At 42.9% G+C, this 23,890-nt stretch overlaps 1 protein-coding gene across 1 annotated transcript; it reads right to left on the minus strand.

Annotated features, from left to right (window-relative positions):
- Window positions 1-23,619, minus strand: UBE2B (ubiquitin conjugating enzyme E2 B). The gene is made up of 6 exons (XM_056855227.1): window positions 23,565-23,619; window positions 8,513-8,593; window positions 7,936-7,961; window positions 5,397-5,486; window positions 3,139-3,227; window positions 1-564 (listed from the first exon to the last, which is right to left on the minus strand). Exons 1-6 carry the CDS (start codon window positions 23,606-23,608, stop codon window positions 436-438), a joined length of 459 nt encoding a protein of 152 aa, XP_056711205.1. The 5' UTR covers window positions 23,609-23,619; the 3' UTR covers window positions 1-435.
- Window positions 23,620-23,890: the final 271 nt, after the last annotated feature.

Raw genomic sequence — 23,890 nt, forward strand, 5'->3', positions numbered from 1 at the left:
TCTCTTGCACTGAGGTTATGTATTTCAGCTTTACATGAAATATTTTATATATAAAACTCTGTTAAGTGACTTTTTCCAATTTAAAAATCTAAAGAATTCAAAAATAAGGCATTCAATATTTTGAAAAAAGTACAGATTTACAAAATATGTATATTCTGTCATGAAAACTTCACACCAACATTATACACTTTGAAAAAAATACAAACAGGATATATTACAAATTTATGTAGCAATAACTTAAGTCATAACATGCAATAAAAAGTACATTAATCAAGGTACACAAGCTTTTAGAGTTTTGAAACTGAAGGGCTTTTTTGCAAACACATCCGTATGCAAGTCAAACGTGGCACTTGAGAAATTCTGGTAGCATTTCCTATCGCAAGTTAAATTGTACATGATGATTATGAAGACGCAGTTAACGAAGGAAGTCATTTCTTATGAATCATTCCAACTTTGTTCAACAATAGCTGAAACTCTTTTTTCATATTCTCGTTTGTTTTCCTGATAAAGTTGTGCAGCCTGACTGTTGGCAGGACTATTTGGATTGGGTTCATCAAGCAGCGACTGAAAGAAGAGAAAAGACCAAAAATAAATCCAAGGAAAGATTCTCATTTTTATTCAATATCTGACAGCAATCTTAAGCAAGTCTGCTCAGAAACGTACTCATGTCTAAACCTTGGAAAGACTAGAGGCAACGCTAGATTGCAAGGCGAAGGTCTTGAAGGAAACGGTACTCCCCACTTTCACTGGGTTTCGGCTGACCCTTGCTGACTCAGTTAACAGCCTAGGGGTTATACTAGGTCCAACAATACTGCTTAAGAAGTAAATGAGTGCAGCTGCCAAAAATGCTTTCTTCCAACCCGGTCTAGCCTGGAAAATAGCCCCCTATCCTGACATGGCTCATCTGGTCACTTGAATCCAGGCCATGGTGAGACTGAGACTTGACTACTGTAATGCACTCTATATAGGTCTCCCACTAGGGTCAACTCAGAGTTGCTAGTTGGAGCAGAACGCTACATCTCAGTTATTATTGGGAGCTCGGTGGAGCATGCATATTACCCCTCCATTCTGCAGTCACTCCATTGGCTGCCCATCATTTACCGAGTTCAATTCAAGCTACTGGCTATCACATAAAAAGTCCTTTGTGGCCTTGCTCCTCATAGCTGTGGGACCACCTCTCTCCCTGTGTTCTACCAGTACAGCTGCACTCATCTGTGTTCTACCAGTACAGCTGCACTCATCTGGGCAGGGCCTTCTGCAGGTACCACCCTGCAAATGGGCAAAATCAACAAATGCCATACACGTCCATTCTCTGCTATGGCCCCACTTTATGGAATGGCCTGGCTGAGGAGGTCAGGAAGGCTCCCACTCTCATGGCTTTCCACAAACTATGCAAATCTGAATGACTCAAGAGGGCTTTTTTACACATGTAACAGGGCTGGATTGTAACAAAATGGTTCAGAAAAATGCTTGAGTAAAGGGTTAGGGACTGTGGACTATACGACTGTGTACAGCTTGAACTGCCCTGACCTGGATGGCCCAGGCTAGCCTGATCTCGTCAGATCTCAGAAGCTAAGCAGGGTCAGCCCTGGTTAGTATTTGGATGGGAGACCACCAAGGAAGTCCAGGGTTGCTGTGCAGAGGAAGGCACTGGCAAACCACCTCTGTTAGTCTCTTGCCATGAAAACCCCAAAAAAGGGGTCGCCATAAGTCGGCTGCGACTTGACGGCACTTTACACACACACACACAGCTTGAACTGTCTGTTTCTATAACTGCAATCCTACTATGTAATTTCTGCATCGTTTAATGTGTCATGTTAATGTGTATGCTTTGTTTCAGCTCGGTTTAGATTTCTACAATGCAAATCCTGTAACAGTGTTTATTGGATGTTCCATCCTGTTGATTGTATTGACTTGCACTGTGTAATCTATCTGGAGTCTCAGTGAGAAAAAAAAAAGGTAAAGGTAGTCCCCTGCGCAAGCACCGGGTCATTCCTGACCCATGGGGTGACGTCACATCCCAACGTTTACTAGGCAGACTTTGTTTACAGGGTGGTTTGCCAGTGCCTTCCCCAGTCATCTACACTTTACCCCCAGCAAGCTGGATACTAATTTTACCGACCTCGGAAGGATGGAAGGCTGAGTCAACCTTGAGCAGGCTACCTGAAACCAACTTCTGTTGAGATCGAACTGAGGTCATGAACAGAGCTTCTGACTGCAGTACTGCAGCTTACCACTCTGAGCCACGGGGCGCTTAAGCTCAGTGAGAAAGGCTGATTATAAATAAAATATAAGTAAAATAAATAAATATTCAATGATGCTTACTCCAAAGAAAGTGTTCTCAGAAATGACTAAAGCTACATTTACGCAGGAGACAGCCCCAGCGAATAAAATGGAACTCACATAGGGCAAACATGCACAGGGTTACACTGATAATCTGACCAAAAGCAGACTTATTTAAAACATTTTTATGCTACCTTTCCACCCGATCAGGGTCTACAAGGTGGTGAACGTAAAAACATTAAAACTATTAAATTAAATTTGAACAATTAAAAACTGTTTACTTAAACAATTAAAAGCAATTACATATTGGCTGAGTCTTAATTGCTGTATTTCCTTGTTTGTTTCCATGCAACGTTACACCGTTAACCCTCCCAAGCCCCCTGAAATGAACCTAAAAATGGATTCTGCTTAAGTGGCTTCTGAAGCACAATTTCTTCAGTGTATATCTATTGTTACATCCAACATGATGTCTTAATTGATAAGGTGTAGGAAATACAAACTGATTTTTCCACCAAAAGTTTCTGATAAAGATGTAATATCTTGATTAGACTAGAAACATTCACAGTGGGTAGCCGTGTTAGTCTGTTTGCAGTAGTCAAAAAGGGCAAGAGTCCAGTAGCACCTTAAAGACTAACAAAAATATTTTCTGGTAGATATCTGAAGAAGTGAGCTGTGGCTCACGAAAGCTCATACCCTACCAGAAAATATTTTTGTTAGTCTTTAAGGTGCTACTGGACTCTTGCCCTTTTAGACTAGAAACAGTTCATATTATACTGTGGCTGGGTATTAAAGTAATAGTACTTTCTCCATCAGCTCTGGAGAACAGTAGACTTGTATGCTGTTTGCTTTGGTTACCTGAATTGAGGTTAAAATAGACGAGACATCATATGTTGGACTCCAGCGATTTTGAAGGATATCTAAACATATGCTACCATCTGCATATACTAAAACAAAAGATGGTTTAAAAATTAACACTTATCATGATTGAGCACAGAATCAAACCAGTTATTACTTATCATGACTGGGCACAGAGTCAATCCCAGTGAAGTCCAGCAATTCTTATTTATCTCAATGGTTTGCAGCCTTTACTGAGGACAAATTAAGGCTGCAATTTTAAACACATTTACTAGAAAGTATGTTGCAGTGACATCAGAGGGACTTTGATCCGAGTAAACATGGAAAGGATCAAGCTGCACAATGTATTTTTGAGAACAGTCTCTCTTTCAGATGACTCTTCAAAAATTCTGCAACGCAGTTAGATCAGTGTGGGTGTAAGTCCAGAGGTCACTGCCTTTGTGTAAGTCCATGAAGGAGAACAGTCACCTCACACATACAGCATCTAATTATCTATAATTTATGTTGTGAGGAAAGAAAATCATGGAGTAAATTTGCCGGATTCAAAAATCAGTAAGAAACTTGTTTGTTAAAAGATACTAGGTAATTAATTAGGCTGTTGGAAGTGTTTATGATACAGAATCAAGACAGAATTCTGTAAGTTGATATAATAAATAAAGGGATTAACTTTCCTTTGCTCTGTAGACACAGAAGGAGCATCCTAACCAGTTCCTAGCAATGGGAAAATATCTGTGTCACAAATCTGAGAGAATATTTATGCATACATGCAGACTAACACATGTACAACACAGTTGTTAAAATTTTCTTCAACAGAGCATTCCTCTTTTTGATTGTGAGTCTGTAGGCAGGATATCTCTTTTTTAAGAACTTCTATATGATCAGGTATCTTAGAAATAACAGGTCTCTGGTTCATCCTCCCTCCTCCCCCCCCAATTCATGCATTGCAAACAGAATTTTAAAGCATCTTAGGGTGCTGGAAGAACTGTGCACAGGGAGTGTTGTTCTCTGAATTGGGACCTGGATGACTTCTCAAAGAATTTGATTAGTGCTTAGAGCGCGTCCATCCTGCTCCCAGGTCAAATGAGGCATTTAAAGCAATGCAGCAATATATAGTGTACATGAGGAACAGAGTGACTGATTTCAAGACAGATAACTAGAAGGAAACAGCGCAACAACAAAAATTACAATGTCAGTAACAATATATTCAAGGCTACACTAATCACTGGTTAAAAGGTCAAGTAGTACAACGTTTGAAAATCAAGTGACAAAAAAACACTTTCCAAAATCTCATTATTATTTTTCACAGGACTGGGTAAAAGGATAGCTAACGTATTGGGTGTATTTATAAAGAATGTTTATAAATTTTGGCATTACAGAATAGTACAAAGACTTTTAAAAGTAAAACAACTTCCTCCTCTGTTCACAGTAGTCAGCTTGGCCTGACCAGACACATTTCCAGTAGGACAGGAAGGTTGGGAACATCTTAATGGCATCTGAATGAAGTCTGGGGACATATTTAGCCTGGGTATGGCCAGAGGCAATGGGCCCTTGGCTCTTAGCCCGTGGCTTGCTGCCTGGGGCCATGAGTGAGCTGGAACACACCAAAAAAGGTAGGAAAACACCTGAGTGAGCTGGGTCAGTGACTGCAGAACAAGCCCAGGATGTGCTATACTGTGTTGATTGCACTAATTTACACTGTGTAATCTGCCTTGAGTCTCAGTGAGAAATGCGGACTATAAATAATGTAAATAAAATAAATACTTTTTTTTGGTTATTCTACTGTTGGTTTATCTACTTTTTTTTATTTTGTGAGCTACTGGACCCCAATGGTAGAGTAAAAAAAAAGACCCCTTTACATTAATTAATTAGAAGAACCTTTAGCAGAGACGTAACTGTTCATAGTCTTAATTTTCTGCCTATTCTTGTATTTGCTACTTTGACAGTATTTATTGCCCACAAGCTGTGGATACTTTCTGGGCTCAGTAACTGACATGACAAGATGGGACAGAAATTCTTTTATTACTCAAGAAGTAGCCAGATACTTGGTAGCTGCATCAAGGATACGCAAACAGCCTGCACGTGTCCCTAGTGAATGCCATTGCTAATGTTATTTTAATGTTTTATAGACTGGTTTTGTAATCCTGTTTTATAACTATGGAGTGATAAATGCCTAATAAAGGGGATGATGATCTTTCACTGAGAGACAGATGGAGCACTGTTACATGTCAAAATGGACACATCACTGCGTGAGCACTCACCATTGGGATGGAACATTTTCGATAGAAACCTAACAGTTGGAGGCTTATTTGGATATTCTTCTGAAAATTCTATTACTAACTTAAAGGTACCTGTATAGCAAGGGAAAAGAAGGGGTGGGGGGAAGACCATCAACAATTGCTTCTAAAAACCAGCCGTGACATTTTAGTTTTGCAAAAGAAGTTATGACTAACACCAGGGCCTACTACTCTAAAAATAATGCTAGACCAACTGTTTATTTTTATTTCAAGTGTTAATAAAACTCCGCAATACAGTGCTATGAATAGAAATAACATCAGCATCCTCATACCATCTTAGCTGCCCACTCAACAGAATCTACAACACAATATAAGTTATTCAGATATCAACTGCACTAAAGAAAAGGCAGATTCAATAAGGAATTATTTCTGTGGAATTCCCACAGGCTGGGAATGTGACATTGAAGTTCCACCCCCCTCCCCAAAGAATCTGGCCAATTTGTTTGACAGAGAAAATTATCTGACTTACATTATATTTGCATATTTATCTTGTATTTCATCCAAGTAGTTCAGGGTGGCATGCATAGTTCTCCATTTTATCCTAAGAACCACCCTGTGCGGTAGGTGAGGCTAAGAAAAAGTGACTTGCCCAAGGTCCCAAATGAGCTACATGATTGAACAGGGATCTGACTCTTGGTCTTCCAAGTCTTAGTCTAACCACTATACTATATCAACTCATAAATTATTCATTATATAACATTGCTTTTTTAATCTGGTGTAGATTGTGGTGAATGACCAATTAGGAGCATCTTCAGAACCTACATAGAAAAACACTGCCGGGCAGGAAGCAGTACAAAAATCATGCACAGTGCATCATGGCATTCATAGAGCAATACAAATGTGTTCATGTAAATATGCATGGAAATTATCTACACAGCTTCACACTATTTTAAAAACACAGAACTGCCTTCCAAATGGAAAGAAGTCTAATGTGTGAATTACTTAGAAAAGGTCCAATCTGAATCCAACAGAGAGACAGCAAATTTAAAAAAAGAAGAAGAAAGCAAAAGGTGAAACAAACAACCACACTGTTGAGAGGAAAAGACAACAGACTGTTGCCCCAAGGAAGATTCTTAAAGAAAGATGTTGGACTTCTTATATCCAGCTATTTGGGAATAAACTCTTATTTAGTACCTGCTTGAGGCATTGTACTTCTTGTGCTTTACACAATGAGGAAAGGAACACCTCATAGAAAAAAGCTGCCAATGTTCTTCAGAGTCAGACAAACTAGGTGTCATCATTAGACCCAATCTAGCAATTTATTTTATTAGATTTATACCCCGCCCTTTTCCTGACTACAGTCAGGGTCAGGGTGGCTATCACAATAATAAACACTCAATGTCAAATACATACCATAAAATTTAAAACCTTGTCCCCTCAAATTCATGAACAAAAATGGAATGTTTAGGAGAACTGAACTGGTCTGTCAAACATTTCCCCAAGTCAAGTTTGCTCCAATTAAGTCATCAGATGATGCGGAGCTTGACGAGGCTTTTAGGTCCAGCTCTTGGGTGTGGATTTTACTGTTTCTCTCAGCCCCATCACTTACCTCATAGATTTGGAGGACACCCAAGCTGCTCATCAGTCATTATGTTTGACTGCTCTGTTTGTGTCTGACTTTATTGCTGATGGCAATAGTGGCCGGGATCCAAATAGCGACTATAGGTGTGCCCACGGTCTTTGGGATGCCCAGTGGAATTTTTGACCTTTTTCTTGTTTTGAACAGGAAGTTTCTATATCCTAACATAACATTTAAGAGTCCCCAACCACTAACTAGTACTTTGTCATGCGGCAGGGGAGACAGCTATTCAAGAAACACAAGGAATACTACAATTCCATGGACCCTAGCCAAGAGATTCTCTTTTGGCCAAGATGCCTTTATCACTGGAGATGGAAATCTCAGGGCGGGGCAGAGGAAATTCTAATTTAATAAAAACCGGGACAAAACTGAGATCAATGCTTCTTTCCATTCTAGAGGGAAACCAGCCCCAAAAGAAGAGTGCCAGAGAAACGGATTCTAAACAGTGATTAAAACCTTTCCAAGTCAATGGGTACGGCTAACTACTGGTTAATTTTAAAATCCAGATAATCTGATTTTGGATAGGGGGTGGGACCGTAATAACTCATATCAGAAGGATCTGCCCTTTGCCCATATCTATGCATGCAAAACATCATGCTTAAAACATTTTGCAGTATGCTACTCTGGCAGCACCTATCGGCCCCAATTAGACAGGCAGGACTATTTGCCTGTTAGGGTTGTCAAGAAAGGGTACTTCAAAATGTATGACAAGTGGTATATTTTAGAGATTGATCTTTGGCTACGCTTTTCTAGTTTGGGGGTACTATTACAGCAACTGGAATTTTGCCATGGGTCACTTCACACAACGTGGTGGCTGATGTAAGCTGATGCTTAGACAATGGAAAGTTCCTGTAAGAAATTCACTAAGAAAGTTCCCCTCCAAAAAAAAAAAAAAAAGTGAGGAAAAAAAGACTAAGAACTTACCATCTTCAAAAGGAGTACCCTCTGGCCTAGAACAAGACAAAATGCAGAGTGTTTTAAAGAGATCATCTTTTTAAATTACCTTTCCTTTAAATCAGAAACAAGAAGCTAATATAAAAGAGCAAATGAACAGAAGTAGTACTATTTCTTAGAACAGAGTTCTTAAAACAATTTAGGCACCCTCAAAACTGCAATAAGGACATTAGCTAAGTAAGCAAATTTGTTACTTAAGACAAATTTGATTCTCGGCCTCTCTCTTATTTCAGCAGAACTGCTACCATAGCGTCCTGCTCACAGAGTTCGTTTAAACACTGTGACAATGTATTTTCAGCCAAAGTTCTGAGTATTAGGAAGCACATAATACATCAGTGGTTACTTGCTTCAGTCCTAATTAAGTTTCATGTTTATGTATTTACATTTAAAAATAATAAGCTTTAAAAAAAAGTATAAAGTCTCCAGCTTTCCCTTAAAAATTCACCTCCAAAGGGGTGTTCAGTGGATGCATAGCACTTGCGCAATCCCTCATGCAGTTACCTAGAAAGTATTGATTTTCTTCAACACTTAAGCATTTTTCGCTTACCCAAAAATGACTGCATTCCATTGCATTATATTGTTCTCAGACGGTGCACCACTGACACCCACAGGAGGATCTTCTTGTAATCTAAAACCCAGAAAAAATACACAATATATACAGATATGTACAACAATCATAGTTACATAAGTGATCAAAAGTTCTTCTAACTTACTCTTGCAAGTTTAAGGACTACGTTGGAAAAGAAGGTACAATATACATGAGTATTATGGGTGGGAGGAAGATGGCGGACGGAGGGTGTAGGCTGCTCCGTCTTCAGAGGTGTTAGCCAATTTCTGCGATTTTATATGATTCATGATTCAAAGAGACTACATAAGAATTACGAACCACAGAATGGATACAGCAGTAGCACTCATCTGGCTATTCAGGTACTGAGCCAGATCTACTAGGGTGAGATCTCATGGTTCTGGACTTACAGAACTACCTAGCAAATGGACACACGCCTTAACATGGTGAAGGGGTTTGTGCGTGTCAGCAAAGCTAACAGCAATACTGTAAGGAGCTTAGACTCTGTCAAGAGGCTAAACTCCTAGCAGAGTCACTCAAGGCAGAATCGTCACAGCTGAGACGCCAGACTAAGATGTACCCCACCCCCTTCAGGAATCAATGGCCAGATCAGCAGAAGAGAACAGGCAGTTTCAACAGTAATGGAGGCGGAGGAATCCTTTAAGGGTAGCTACTGGGCAGCAGCAGAAGTAGTAGGTGACACTGGCAGAGGATCTTTCACAGACATGGCAGCGCCATTTCAGCTAACCCTGGTTAGTACTGCCCAGAAGAAGGCAATGGTAATCCACTTCTGATCATTTCTTACCTTGAGAACCCTATGATGAGACAATCCAAAATGGGGAAAAAAATAATGCTGGAAGACAGGGCCCCCAGGTTGGATGGCACTCAATCAGCTACTAGGGAAGAGCTAAGGACAACTATGAGTAGCACTATTTTTAATGATGCAACTGAACTAAAGCTGGTAATCCCATAAACAACATCCACAGACGAGTAGTCCAAAAGAGAGTTGATTTATTAGAAAACCTACAGGTATACAGAGCTAACAGATAAATTGGCACGAATGAGAACTAAAGGCATGGCTAAAGGCCTATATGGAAGAGCATTGGTCATATCAGATAGTGATGGCAGCCATGGCAACCCCCCCCCCCTACGAGAGCAGTTCCCACAGAGGAAAGGAATTTGGCAGTTACCAGGCTTGGCTTTGGGATGCACCTGGCGGAATCATAACACACACAGTCTGGCTGTCTCAGCAGAGAGCAGGCCTGACAGTTCAGTTGTTGACATGAATGGATGCAAAAGGAAAGTCCAAAGCTGTATGACGCATATAATAGCAACACGAAATGTCAGAAGTATGAATCAAGGTAAGCTTGAAATCATAAAGCAAGAAATGGAACGTTTAAACATTGCAATCCTGGGAGTGGGTGAACTAAAGTGAACTGGCTTAGGACATTTACAGTAAGAAAATTACAAAGTGTTTTACTTGGGAAATGACAAACCAGAAGAAACGGAGTTGTTGTAATAGTGAGGCAAGATGTAGCACAAGCAATCAGGGGCTATAATGCAAAGTCTGACCAAATAATATCAACCAGACTTTATGGAAAGCCTATCAACATAACCATCATTCAAGTTTATGCCACAACTACAGATGCTGATGAAATTGGAAACTGTTATGCAAGTGTTCAGGAAGAAATTGATCACACACCTAATCATGATGTGCTGATAATGATAGGTGACTGGAATGCAAAAGTAGGAAACAAAGCAGAATCAAATATTGTTGGAAGATTTGGGCTAGGAGCACAGAATAAAGCAGGTGAGTGACTCATAGAATTCTGTGAAGACAATAATTTGTTCATTGCAAACACGTGTTTCAAGCAACCAAACAGATGTCTGTATACATAGACATCACTGAATGGCCAATATAGGAATCAGTTAGATTACATAATCAGAAGCAGAAGATGGAAAAGCTCTATTCTCTTTGCAAAAAAAAAAAAAAAAAACAGACCAGAAGCTGATTGTGGTAGTACAGATCATGAATTGTTAATATCGAAATAGAAGAGAACAACAAAAATGGAAGAACGAGAGATCTATTCCCTACAACCCAAGAAATCAAAGGGAAATTTAAAGCAGTTAGGCATGCTGAAAGATCAACATTGAAATGAATTAACTAAACAGTACAAAATAAAGAAAAGGTGGGAACAATACACTGAAGAAGAGAAGAAAGGATGACAGATTCCCTCAAAGAAGAATCTTTGAAAAAAGAATCTGCAGTTTTAGAAAATGAAATGAAAGCTGCACTCAAAGCAATTAGGAGAAACAAATCACCAGGAGTAGCTGGGATATCAATCGAGCTATTTCAAGCCACAGAAAAGAGTCCATTAAAATCTTAAGAATATGCCAACAAATATGGAAAACAGAAAAATGGCCGACAGACTAGAAATGCTTAATCTATGTTTGTGAGGCCCCATCCCTGAGGCCCCCGCCTATCTGCCACGCGGCCTGGGCAACTCGACCCGGAGGGGGCTTCCTTGGCCTCAGAATGGGTGTCCTGAGAGAAGGCCTCTCCCTCCTCTTCAGCCCCTCGGGTGGTCCCTGCTCCACCGAGCCACCTGCTCCACAGTAGACCGTCGCCACTTCCTCCCCGGCCTCCACGCCCCTCCTGGTCATATAGGCCAGGCCCCCTGGGTTCCGCCCCTCTCCCCTCCTCCTCCTGACGGGCAGAGCTCCACCAGTCAGCCCCCGCCAGCGCTGTCGGCCCGCACTCCCTCTCAGGGGGACCACGGCCCTGCCCCGGTTGATCGGCGGCACCTGCTCCGCCCCCCCGCTCACGCCCGACCGCCCTGCGGCCTCTGCCCCTCCCGGCCCCTTCTCCGTCGGGGAAGACCGCCGCAGAGCCCGGACCTCCGACGGGGCCTTTGGAGGCGGCGCCCCGCAGTCCCTGCCGCTGCCGGGCGGCGCCGCCTCGCAGCTTGGCCCCAGCCCTCCCAGTTGGGACGGTGTCTCTCCCAGGGCCTCCATGGGCCGTGGCCCAGCCGGCCCCGCCCCCTCGCGGTCCCTGCCGGCGCCGGGCGACGTCGCCTCGCTGTCCGGCCCCAACCCCTCCGGCCAGGACGTCGAGCCCTCCGGGGTAGGCGCGGGCCGCGGGACAGCCGCCCCCCCCCTCCGCCTCGAGCCGGCAGCGACTCCCGCCCGGTGAGTGGACAATGTTCTAATTCTGGGAAAAGGAGACATCAAAGACTGCAGCAATTATCCAACTATAACATTAATTTCTCATTAAAGTAAGGCTCAAAATCTTACAACAAAAACTACCATATATGGAACAAGAAATTCCAGATGTTCAAGCTGGATTCAGAAAAGGAAGAGGCACTGGAGATAATATTGCAAATTTCCGTTGGCAACTGGAGCATACAAGAGAATTTCAAAAGAAAATCAGCTTGTGTTTCAAAGATGACAACAAAGCTTTTGACTGTGTGAATCATGAAAACCTATGGTTGGTTTTGAAAGAAATGGGTTGTCACAACATCTGATTGTTTTGATGTGCAACCTATACTCTGGACAAGAGGCTACTGTTAGAACACAACAGGGAGAAACAAAATGGTTTCCAATTGGCAAAGGAGTCAGACAAGGATATATTTTATCTCTGTATGTGTTCTGTCTATATGCAGAACATAAGGAAAATAGGATTAGATTAGGGGAGGAGCTGTGGCTCAGTGGTAGAGCATCTGCTTGGCATGCAGAAGTTCCCAAGTTCAATCCCCGGCATCTCCAGTTAAAGGGACTAGGCAAGTAGGTGATGTGAAAGACTTCTGCCAAAGACCCTGGAGAGCTGCTGCTGGTCTGAGTAGACCAGTGGTTCCCAACCTTTTTTTGACCAGGGACCACTAGGACTTTTTTGTTTGGTGCAGGGACCCCAAGGTTCAAAATAAAAATTCAGAGAATTTGAAAATAAACTTTAATCATAATTGTTAGTTAAACATTAAACTTAGAATAATATTTGAATATATTTTTTATAATAGAGAACTTTTAATTGTAAATCAATGTGATTTTTGAGCTTGCATCCTTTTTACAAGCTGGGCAATTCTGGGGCTAATACTGTTGCTCAGAGCTACACGAATATCATCACTTGCTTCCAATCGATTTCTTGTCGTGTTCTTAATTATAAGCAAAGCAGAAAACCCTTGTTCGCATAAATAAGTTGTGGAGAAGAGCATAAGATATCGCAAGGCGAATCCCCAAACTGAAGGATATGAAATTGCTTTTTTACACCAGAACTCTTCAAGAGAAACTGATTCAAACGCATCCTTACAGTGCCTATCATTTTGGAATTCAATGAGCTCTTCCTGGATTTCTTCTGCAACCTCTTCAACAGCAATACCAAAAGGATTGCGAATCAGCTTTTGGGTATCTTTTGATTCTGTCTGGTTATATTCCGGGAAGTAACGGTGGAATTCATCAACTAGCATTTGCAGATGACTTCTGATGTTGTCTTGTATATTTGCGGTGATCATGTCATCTTTACTATCATCGACCAGTGCTTTTAATGTCACAAACGCAGAATAATTGTTTTCACCTACCCATAATTGAAGTTTGCAAATAAAGGCACGCAGTTTATCTTCAAACATAAAAATGTTTCCCACACCTGCTAAATTTATGTTTCCAGAACCTTGCAACTGTAAGTTTAGTTTATTCAAATGTGAGAAAATATCCACAAGATAAGCCAAATGCACCTGACTTTTCAAATAAGAAAACAGCTCTAGTAAATCTTTAATTTTCTTCTCGGCTAGAAACAGCTCAACCTCTTTTCTTAGTTCAAATAACCTTCCCAGCATATTGCCTTTCGATAGCCAACGAACTTTGGTGTGGAAAAGAAGAGTCTCATGATCGGAGTCCATTTCAGTGCACAGTTTTTTTAAAAAGGTGTGTATTTAAGGCGCTGCTTTTAATAACATTTACCACTTTTATGGCCATTTCCATGGTATTAACAAGGCTTTTAGGAAGAGTCTTGGAAGCTAACGCCTGACAATGTATGATACAATGAGTTGTTATTGCTGAAGGATTCTTCTGTTTTATTAATGTTGCTAGACCGGAGCGTGATCCTAACATGGCTGGAGCGCCATCCGTACAGAAGCCGGCGAGCTTTTCCCACATAATGCTATGTTTCTCAAAATACTCCGCTATTATATTCATGACGTCGATACCTTTTGACGTCGTTTCCAGTTTCCGCGAAATCAATAATTCCTCTTTAACAGTGTTGTCGTCGTCTAAAAAGCGGACAAATACGAGCAACTGACTGCAATTAGAAACGTCTGTCGATTCATCACACTGCAAAGCGAAACATGGTGAATTTTTTATTTTCGAAACAAGCTGCTCCTCGATGTCATTTGACATAATTTCAATTCAAGCTTTTACCGTGTTGTTCGATAGAGGTATTTCTTGTATTTTCTTTTTGGCTTCCATCCTTAAAACCTCTTCGACAGCTATCATCAAACAAGGTTTGACGAGTGTTTCTCCTATTGTGTGTGGTTGTGTGAGGCTCGCTTGCACCTTCCCCCGGTCTCCCCGCTCCCGCATGTTCCTTACTTGTCGCGCGCCGCTCCCGCGAGTCACCACCGCATGCCGCCACGCTCTGCGCCCGCGAGCCGCTGCCATGCCACCCGCGTAAATATTAATTTATTATGGGTTTATAACTTTGTTTCACGGACCCCTGGTTTAGTTCTCGTGGACCCCTGGGGGTCCATGGACCCCTGGTTGGGAACCAGTGGAGTAGACAATACTGACTTTGATGGACCAAGGGTCTGATTCAGTATAAGGCAGCTTCATGTGTTCATGTGTGATTTAGATGAAAATGGAGTGAAATTTGGTGGCAGGAACATTAACAATGTGAGATATGCGATGACACCATATTACTGGCAAAAAATAGTGAAGACTCAAAATGACTACTGATGAAGGCTAAAGCAGAAAGTGCCGAAGCAGGATTATAGCTGAACTTCAAGAAGACGGAAGTAATGACTACTGAGGAATTACACAACTTTAAGTTGGATGATGAAGAAATTGAAATACTTAAAAGACGTTCTATTCCTTGGTGCCATCACCACCAAAAGGGACACTACACCCAATAAATCAGAAGGAGACAGAGACTGGGAAGGGAAGCCATGAAGGAGCTAGAAAATGAGCCTTGGATTACTTACCGTGAAGCCTCCTTCTGCTCTGAAGAGACGAAGGGCGTCTTCAGCTCGGGTTATTGTCCATTCTATGTACTGGGAGGCAGGAAAGTAAAAAACGGAAGACTTCCTGTACCCCGGGGGAAATGACCCCCTCCTCTCTCAGAGTCTCCAGTGATTCTCAAGCTGAAAATACGTATAACTAGCAGGAAGACTGAATATACATAACTAGACAGGAAGTTAACACATGTGTAACAAACAAACTAATTTGTCTTTATTATCATTCTTATTTTTGGTAGCTCAAAAAAGAACCTGAACATTTGATAACGTAGTGGCTCTGCATATGGTTTAATTCCACAGGACCGGACCCTGAAGCCATGAACCTCAGGGACTGAGGACCACACTGCTGCTCTGGCTGTAATAAAAAACCTTTTTTATCTGCTCTTGTCATCCTATGTTTATTTATTTTCTTTTAAATTTGGGAGGGGAAGACGCCCTTTGTCTCTTCAGAGCAGAAGGAGCCTTCACGGTAAGTAATCCAAGGCTCATTCTCGCTCTGAGAAAGAAGGGCGTCTTCAGCTCGGGATCTCCAAGAGCTTAACTTATATACTGGGTGGGTCAATTTAATCGTCCTTAACGCACTGCAGCACTCTTCTGCCAAAGGCAGCGTTCGCCAAAGATAGAGAATCAAGCTTATAATGGCGAACGAAGGTAGAGATGGATGACCAGGTAGCCGCCTTACAAATCTCCTCCACTAAGGAGTGTCTGCACAATGCTTCTGATGCGGCCGCACTTCTGACCGAGTGGGCAGTGATTCCCTGGGGAACCGGTAACTTACTCGATTTGTATGCCTGGGATATACAGCCTTTTATGTTGCAGCTAATAGCGGCTCTGGACATAGCCTTTCTCTTATTTGGGGCTGTTAGGGTGACAAAGAGCGAATCAGAAGTTCTGATGGGCTGAGTTCGGCTGATGTATACCCTGAGGGCCCTGCGCAAGTCTAGGGAGTGCCACTGTTTCTCCCGTGGATGGGTAGGATCTGGACTGAAGGTAGGAAGAACAATCTCTTGTTCTCGGTGAAAACGGGAGTTTACCTTGGGCACAAAGGTAGGGTCAATGCGAAGTACCACTTTATCCCTATGAAATTCGCACAGTCCGGGTCTGATGGAAAGGGCCCCCAATTCAGAAACCCTGTGGGCTGAAGTTATGGCCCGGGTCTGGGTGACAAATTGGGCCCTGAAGTAGTAAGTCATGTCTGTCTGGAAGACGCCATGGTGGTTGGAACGACATCTCCTGTATAGCTGGGAACAACGGATGATGAGGCCAATCCGGGGCCACTAGGAGGACTGTGGCTCTTAGCATCCTGACGCGACAAACTACCCTGGGGATCAAGGGTAGGGGGGGAAAGGCATAGAGAAGCCCTGGGGGCCAGGAGCGCGTCTGTTGCTTCCACTCCCTGTTGTTGGTAGCGGGAGAAGAAATGTGGCAGTTGACTGTTGTGGCGGGAGGCGAACAAGTCCACTACTGGGGAGCCCAACCTGTGTACTATTTGATGAAATATCTCTAGATGAAGCTCCCATTAGGCTTCTTGCAGATGTTGGCGACTGAGCCAGTCCGCCTGGACATTCAGGATCCCCTGAATGTGCTCCGCCCATAGGGATGCCAGATGTGCCTCGGCCCAGGTCAGTATAAGGGCCGACTGTTTGTGAAGGCTGCAGGACCTTGAGCCTCCCTGTTTGTTCACGTGAGCCTTCGTGGAGACGTTGTCCGTCCTGATGAGTAGGTGTGAAGTGAAGAAGTGCCTTCCATATGGTTCTGATTTCGAGAAGGTTGATGCTGTTTGCCTTCTCTACTGGGATCCAAGACCCCTGAGCTGGTTGGTTCTCGAATGTGGTTCCCCAGCCGGAGAGACTGGCGTCCGTGAACAATTGTTCGGGGGGGATCCTGGAGGTAGACCAGTCCCTTGGAAAGGTTGGAAGGTCTGATCCACCATTCCAAGCCTAGCTGTGAAGGATTGGGAAGGAATACTGTCCGGTTCCTCTTTCTGGTGATGTCTGACTGAAACTGTCGTAGAAACCATTGGAGTGGTCTCGCATGGAAACGCGCCCAGGGAACAGAGGGAATGCAGGAGATCATGTGGCCCTGCAGTTTGGTGAGGACCACGAGTTCGGCCGTCGAGGACCTCAAGGTTTTTCTGGCCAAGGCGGAGATTTTGGTCACCTTGTCCTGTGGTAAGATCAGAGAGTGTAGTGTGGTGTCGATTATGATCCCCAGGTGCAGTAGCCTCTGGGAGGGCAGGAGATGGCTCTTGTCCCTGTTGACCACAAATCCGTGTTTTTCCAGGACCAAAGAGATGTGAGTCAGGCTCATATCCCTGGTAAGCGCACAGATGAGGATATCGCCCAGGTATGGGTGTACCTGGACCCCCTGTCTGCGGGCTAGCGCCACCAAGGCCACGAGAACCTTTGTGAAAACTCTGGGGGCCGAAGGGAGACCGAAGGGCAACGCTCGGAATTGATAGTGGCATTACCAAAATAAGAACCTCAGGAATCTCCGATGACTGGGGTGTATGGGTAGATGTAGGTAGGCCTCGATGAGATCTATGGATGTTAAGAAGGCCCCTGGTTGCAGGGATTTCGCAATGGACCTCAGCGTTTCCATCCTGAACCTCTTTTTTAGAACAAATTTGTTGACAAACTGGAGGTCCAGGATGGCCCTCCACAGTCCCCGTTCCTCCCCGCCTCATTTCTTTGTCCCCTCATCTTTCTTTTTCTTTGCGGCTTTCTCGGACTTGGCCGTGTCATTTTTGCGCTTGGCGCCTGATTTGGGCCCCGTTTACGCACTCTGCCCCATTAAAGGATCCTCCTGTCCTCTATCAGCTGCAACCAAAAGGCAGGGGTCCAGGTCCTGTGACGAGATATACTCATCGTTTATCGCGGCCGCCATTTTTTTTTTTTGCGGAAAAAAATTAAGCTGAAGCCTGGCCAGGGCCTGAGACAAAGGGGCAAACCTCCGTCTGGAGGAACAGATAAGACGGGGGTGGGGGTGGGGGAGAACAGTGGAAGACGAGGAAAAAACTTACAGACACAGAAAACGACACAGAAAGAGCTTTCCTAAGAGTAGATTAGCAGAGTCACTGAGAAGGTGCTCTCCCATCAAGGCAGGAAATAAAACTGGAGACTCTGAGAGAGGAGGGGGTCACTTCCCCCGGGAGTCAGGAAGTCTTCCGTTTTTTACTTTCCTGCCTCCCAATACATGGAATGGACAATAACCCAAGCTGAAGATGCTCTTCTCTCTCAGAGCGAGAAGGATTCTTAAGGGTAAGGATGTGTCACTGGAGACCTAGATGAAGATAAATCAAGCCACAGTATTCCCCATGACTATGTACAGGTATGAAAGTTGGACAATAAAGAAAGCTGACAGGAAGAAAATTGATTTATGTGAAATGTGGCATTGGAGGAGAGTTTTACAGATACCATGGACACCCCCCCCCCAAAAAAGACAAAATATGTGTGCTCTAGATCAAATCAAGCCTGAACTCTACCTAGAACCTAAAATGACTGAACTGAGGCTATTGTATTTTGGTCACATTATTAGAAGACAAGAGTAACTGGAAAAGATAATTATGCTAGGAAAAGTTGAAGGCAACAGGAAAAGAGGAAGACCCAACATGAGATGGATTGACTTAATAAAGGAAGCCATGGCCCTCAGTTTGCAAGATCTGAGCAAGGCTGTTAACATAGGACATTTTGGATGTTATTAATTCATATGGAAGTGATTTGGTGGCACTAAACACACATATACTCAGCAAATGTCAAAAAAGATATTCAGAGGGATAGGGCTGTGGCTCAGTGGCAGACAATCTGCTTTGGATGCTGAATGTCCCAGGTTCAATCCCCAGCATCTCCACTGAACACCTGATAGCAGGTGATGTAAAAGCTCCCAGAAAGCCTCTGCCAGTCGGAGTAGACAAGTCTGACCTCGATGGACCAAAGAGGAGATTGGTGGATTTGTCTTGATCCTTGGTTCTTGTAGGTTATCCGGGCTGTGTAACCGTGGTCTTGGAATTTTCTTTCCTTTTCTTGCAGCTGTGGAGAAGTTTACATCGGGACCACAAAACGCAGCATACAAACAAGGATAAAAGAACATGAAAGATACTGCAGACTTGGCCAACCTGAGAAATCAGCAGTGGCTGAACATGGACTGACACAAACAGGACACAGGGTCTTATTCCAAAACACTGAAAGACTGGACAATTCTACCAACTATTTTGTCAGATTGCACAGAGAAGCCATTGAAATTCACAAACATCAGCACAACTTTAACAGAAAAGAGGAGAGTTTAAGAATGAATAAGGCTTGGCTTCCTGCCCTGAAAAACCTCCAGACAAAGACAACATTCAACAATAGCCATACAGATTAGTTTTGGATTACACACATTAACAGATCACTTCAGGATACAATGGTTCCATATTAACATACCATACCCTCATTAGCACATTATCTTGATACTTACAGGACAATACTTTTGCAGGACAATACTCAGCTCAAACCCAACCCCTTTCTGACTATATATTACTCTTTCTACACCCTTGACACTGAGAGACACTGTCCTTCAGTGTTACTACTCTGAAGATGCCTGCCACAGTTGCTGGCGAAACGTCAGGAAAGAAAATTCCAAGACCACGGTTACACAGCCCGGATAACCTACAAGAACCAATGAACTCTGACCGTGAAAGCCTTCGACAATGTCTTGATCCTATTTATCTTCTAAAACTGTAGTATAATTAAGATTGTACTGCTTTCATATGGTGGTAGGCTTGTTTGATTAGAGCGTACATTGATGTTTCCCTAAACATTTTGTCCTACTACCATGTGCTATCCATCCCCAAAACATCACACATTTTGCCTCCATGTGGTCAAGAAGCATCTTGATATTTTATGGTGTGACTTCTTAGGATTGCACTATGCCTCATTAACTGCACATCCCTTAACCTTATGTCACAGAAATGCTAGGCAGCATGAAGTCCACCCACATGGCAAAGATGACCTCCACACACTTCTTGCAGCACAAGAACTTGCCTTCCTTTCCTATTTACAAAACAATGTCTCTAATATGGACAAATATTCTCTCACTGTAACACTGGTGATATTCTGTTAATAACTTTTGTCCATATTTTAAAAAGCAGAGGGCCTTAGAGATGTATTCAAGTCACGGACATTGTAGTTTTCCTGCTTAGTAGTCACAACACTAAGCAAGAATACAGAGCAATCCATTTCTATTTATTAATTCTAGTGAAGGGAACACTAGAAACAACACAGCATTGTTATTACAGTAGATTAACAACATGGTGTTGTCAATCTGCGGTGCCTTGCTCCTAAACTACTGTGTAGTCAGATAGCTCTGTTCTTTGAGCATGCTCAGTTCAAGCAATTCAATGTCAACAACACAAGCCACCTAAAACCTTGGCTGGAGAGCAAAGGAACGTGATTTCTTGCTACATGATAGTCACATTGCATGCCAAAGCCCTAGCCTCAGCATTTAGCCCTGTAAGTGCAGTTCACAAAGCTTTAAAAACTAAAGCCATCTCTGCTGTGAAATGCCTTTAGCTGTAAACATTTTGCAGTTCAGTTAACTGAAAGCCTCAGGAAATATCTGTGCCCATTTACTGTTCCCATTAGCCTCAATTAAGAGAATTCATCCAAAGTGTGCTATCATAATATTGATAGCTGAGTTGAACTAATAGTAATTAACACATTTGAAGTGTTCAAAATGGTTCACTTGCATTATTCTAAAGAATAGTTACAAGTCTAGTGAGTCGGTGGCTGAGTTGAAATCGGAACTGGGGACTTCCCAGAATCAGGTTAGCATTCTTGGTCACTACATGAAATCAATGATCTTCAAGAATATATGGAATAAATGCATTCCATTTTGATGTTTCTACTGCCAACTATTTTCAACTATTTAAATTGTCTTCACTGTCTCAGAAGATAAGGGGATTGTCTCGAGGATTTCTTATAGAGAATGTGTATTTAATAGCTCCCTCCTAGAGGAACAGACAGCTCACATAATGCTACAACCAAACACAATCTAGCAAGCTAAGTGCAGTGTAAATCCAAACCATAAATGTTGTAATGTTTCCTCACTTTTCATAACATTTCATTAGCATGAACAATGCCCAGTTGATGCTCCAAGAGAGAACATTGTTCCTGGTGACATACCAAACCTTCCAGGCCTTTTCACATCTAATTTTACAAAGAAGCAAATTTACTCTCCCCCCCATCACATTATTTTCAAGCACAATCAGCAGAGGAGGGATAGGTACTAAATGTAAGTAATTTGCTCAAGCTAATTCACAGTTTCTTGAATTGCAGAAAAGAATTAGAATCCATGGCAATGAACTTTTTAAAGTATCTCTGTGAACAGGCAAATGTGGGAAACAAACAACTGCTGTGGAGCCTTTGAGGGGGCAATTTGATGATGAGGGGACTTTTCTGATTAGCTAAATATAAACACATGCAATATGGACAGTTCATTTGTAAGTATTTTTAGAAAAGCTTTTAAAATGCATTACTAAAACTGCAAAATCAGGAATGAATTTCTAGTAGAAGTGTGCAGCCAACCTGCAAAGTATATTATGTTTTATATAGTGTTGTTTGATGTTTTAAGACTAAGCTTATAGCTTCCATAGTTCCTTCAAGGAAGACAAAATCCAGCACACAGTATGTCAAGAGAGGCATTCCAAAATAAAGCCAGAAGTGAAAGTTAAGGATATATTTGGCAAGATTTTATCAGTATTAAAAATTATTAAAACTATCGGCAATATTAATAACCCATTCCCATTCTTCCTGTTTGAATTTTGAGTGTACAAAAGCATTCAGTTTTGATGTTATTTCTCCTATAGCGTTTATTTCAAAGTAAGCCTCACTAATTTCAGCAGAAGATATTCTTAGGAAAAACACGTAATTGCATTTATTTATCATGGCTTTTGACAATGTAACAGCACTAACCCATTGGGCAGGCAAAACCATGGGGGCCAGCTAATCAGCCATTGCATCCCAGTCCTGAACCATCCACCAATTCATAAAACTAGAATGCACATTCTTCTCTGTTAATTCCAACCTGAAGCAAAGTTTGACTACCTACGGCTGTTCTTCTTGACTAGACAGTTAACGTAATGCAGACCTGTTACCATATTAATGTTATAAGCGAAATATTATTGAGCTTATAAATGGTGATTTTATAGGAGCAGAACAGGTTTCTCTAAGGAATCCATTCACAGTGCCAGGTAAGGCACTTTGGATAGAATGTCTTTCTTGGCTGCCTGCTTGAGAAAAGAAAATGGCCATTATTTTGCCAACTTCAGCATAAGCTCTTCAGATGCCTCCAAATGTCAGTAAAGGATATGAGGCAGAACCATTAAAGGAAGTAATCCTAAACAAACATGGAAATGCACAGGCCTGCCTGGTAAAAGAAGTAACCAAATGGCTTCCTTGTGAGAAAGCTGGCATTTCCTTTAAACCACAAGCACAGTTGAGATTGCTGCATTCACTGGCTTTTCCAGAATTATGTACAATGAAAGCAATTGGCTATACAACAAAAAGATTTATATCTGTCTTTCCACAATTTCCTCCGCTCCCTAACAGTTATGGAATTCTCAAGACAGCTTTTCAAAAAGTTTACATTTCTGGAAGTAGAGGAATTTGTGCACCAATTCCCTCTGCGCATCAGCATGAAGAGTGGAGTGAACAACTACTGTAGTTCTACTCTGAGGCAGCTGGGGATTAAAAGATTCAGCCTGTCCAAGGGAAGAGGAGGATACTGGACTGGAAATAGATTTACAGCCCTACTGACATTGAGGAACCTAAGCCTATGACAACCGTTTCTTTCTTTTTTTGAAGCACCGAATTGGCAAATTGCCTTCAGATCAGTGGACAGCATGCTGGGTGAGAATTGACACTCTGACACTGCAACGACAAGGAAGTGCAATATTGGGGACCTACCCTCTCCCCCCCACCTTTCCAAAAGTTGGCAATAATTTCCTATGCAGTTTGTTGTGGCCTTTACCTTGCACTTCAATACTCCAAATACGTCCATAGTTGTACCTTTAACCTTTGAACTTTCTACAGAGGCCACTTTTGTACCCACTACAGGCCAGTGGTGGTGGGATGAAAATGACAGGGAAATCCAGATGCATTTTTAACCCACAGATTTGGCTATCCCCAGCCCCCCCACAGTAATGCACCCTTGGCTCTCCAGAAACTGGCATCTTCGGTGGTTTCCTTCAAGCAGAGGCGTCCAGTCATTTGTCCCTCTGACGTGGTCATTCCTGACCCCTTCAGTTACACCATCAACCAAACATCTTAAGGGGGGCCTTGCCAACGTGCTAGTAGGGAAATCCTCTTAATTTTTTTTTGGGGGGGGTAGAGAAAATAACAAGCCCTTCCGTCTTTTGTCTAGAACAATCCGTCTTCGTCTTGGTTTCCTCTTCTCTGACAGACAGGAGAAGAGAATGACAGCCCAAGAATGGGTAAAATAAAATAATAATAATAATAATAATAATTATTATTATTATTATAAAAACCCCTCCTGGAAAGTGGGAGACGGGAGCTCCTCAACTCTTTGTCCTCCCACTAGTTTCTGGGCAGAGGGAGAGCAGAAGAAACCCAGATCTCTTCCTTCTCAATACAGGAAAAGGCTCCCCCGCCCCCACTTACTAAAGGGGGGGGGAATAGACGACGCGCCAAATGGCCACCCCGGGGAGACACAAGGGAACCCCTTACCAGGCAAATCCTAATCCAACAGACCCAAACCCGGGGGTGGGGGAATCCCAAGAGCGACCACCGTATGGACGAAGAAGGAAGCAAAGCACCCACCTTTTGAAATCCCTCATGAGCCTCCGCCTGGCTGGAGTGGACATGATCGCCCCCCGCCCCGCTCCCCGGACAGCCAAAGAATCCCTCGCCCCCAAAACGCCTCAGCACGGCTGGCCACGCAGCTGTCTCCTTCCTCGGCGGCGGCCGCCTCCTTCTGCTGCTTCACAAACAACTCCGCAATGGCGTCTCCCTCCGCGGGTGGGGGAGGGAACAAGCCACCCTTCGCGACTGTACCACGGCGCCTGCCTGGGAGGGGGGGGGGCGAGAACGCCTTAGGAATGTACCACTGCGCCTGCGCGAAGGGGGGGGGCGCGGCGGGAGATGGA

The sequence above is a fragment of the Euleptes europaea genome, chromosome 1, assembly GCF_029931775.1.
Source record: "Euleptes europaea isolate rEulEur1 chromosome 1, rEulEur1.hap1, whole genome shotgun sequence".
NCBI lineage: Eukaryota > Metazoa > Chordata > Lepidosauria > Squamata > Sphaerodactylidae > Euleptes > Euleptes europaea.

What these genes read in the sequence shown, in the direction of transcription:
- UBE2B (XM_056855227.1), bottom strand. Translation starts at nt 23,608, where the DNA reads ATGTCCACTCCAGCCAGGCGGAGGCTCATGAGGGATTTCAAAAG. An exon ending in CTCATGAGGGATTTCAAAAG is followed by an intron (nt 8,594 to 23,564) that starts GTGGGTGCTTTG and finishes TCTGGGTTTTAG; the next exon opens with ATTACAAGAAGATCCTCCTG. An exon ending in GGGTACTCCTTTTGAAGATG is followed by an intron (nt 5,487 to 7,935) that starts GTAAGTTCTTAG and finishes CTTGCTATACAG; the next exon opens with GTACCTTTAAGTTAGTAATA.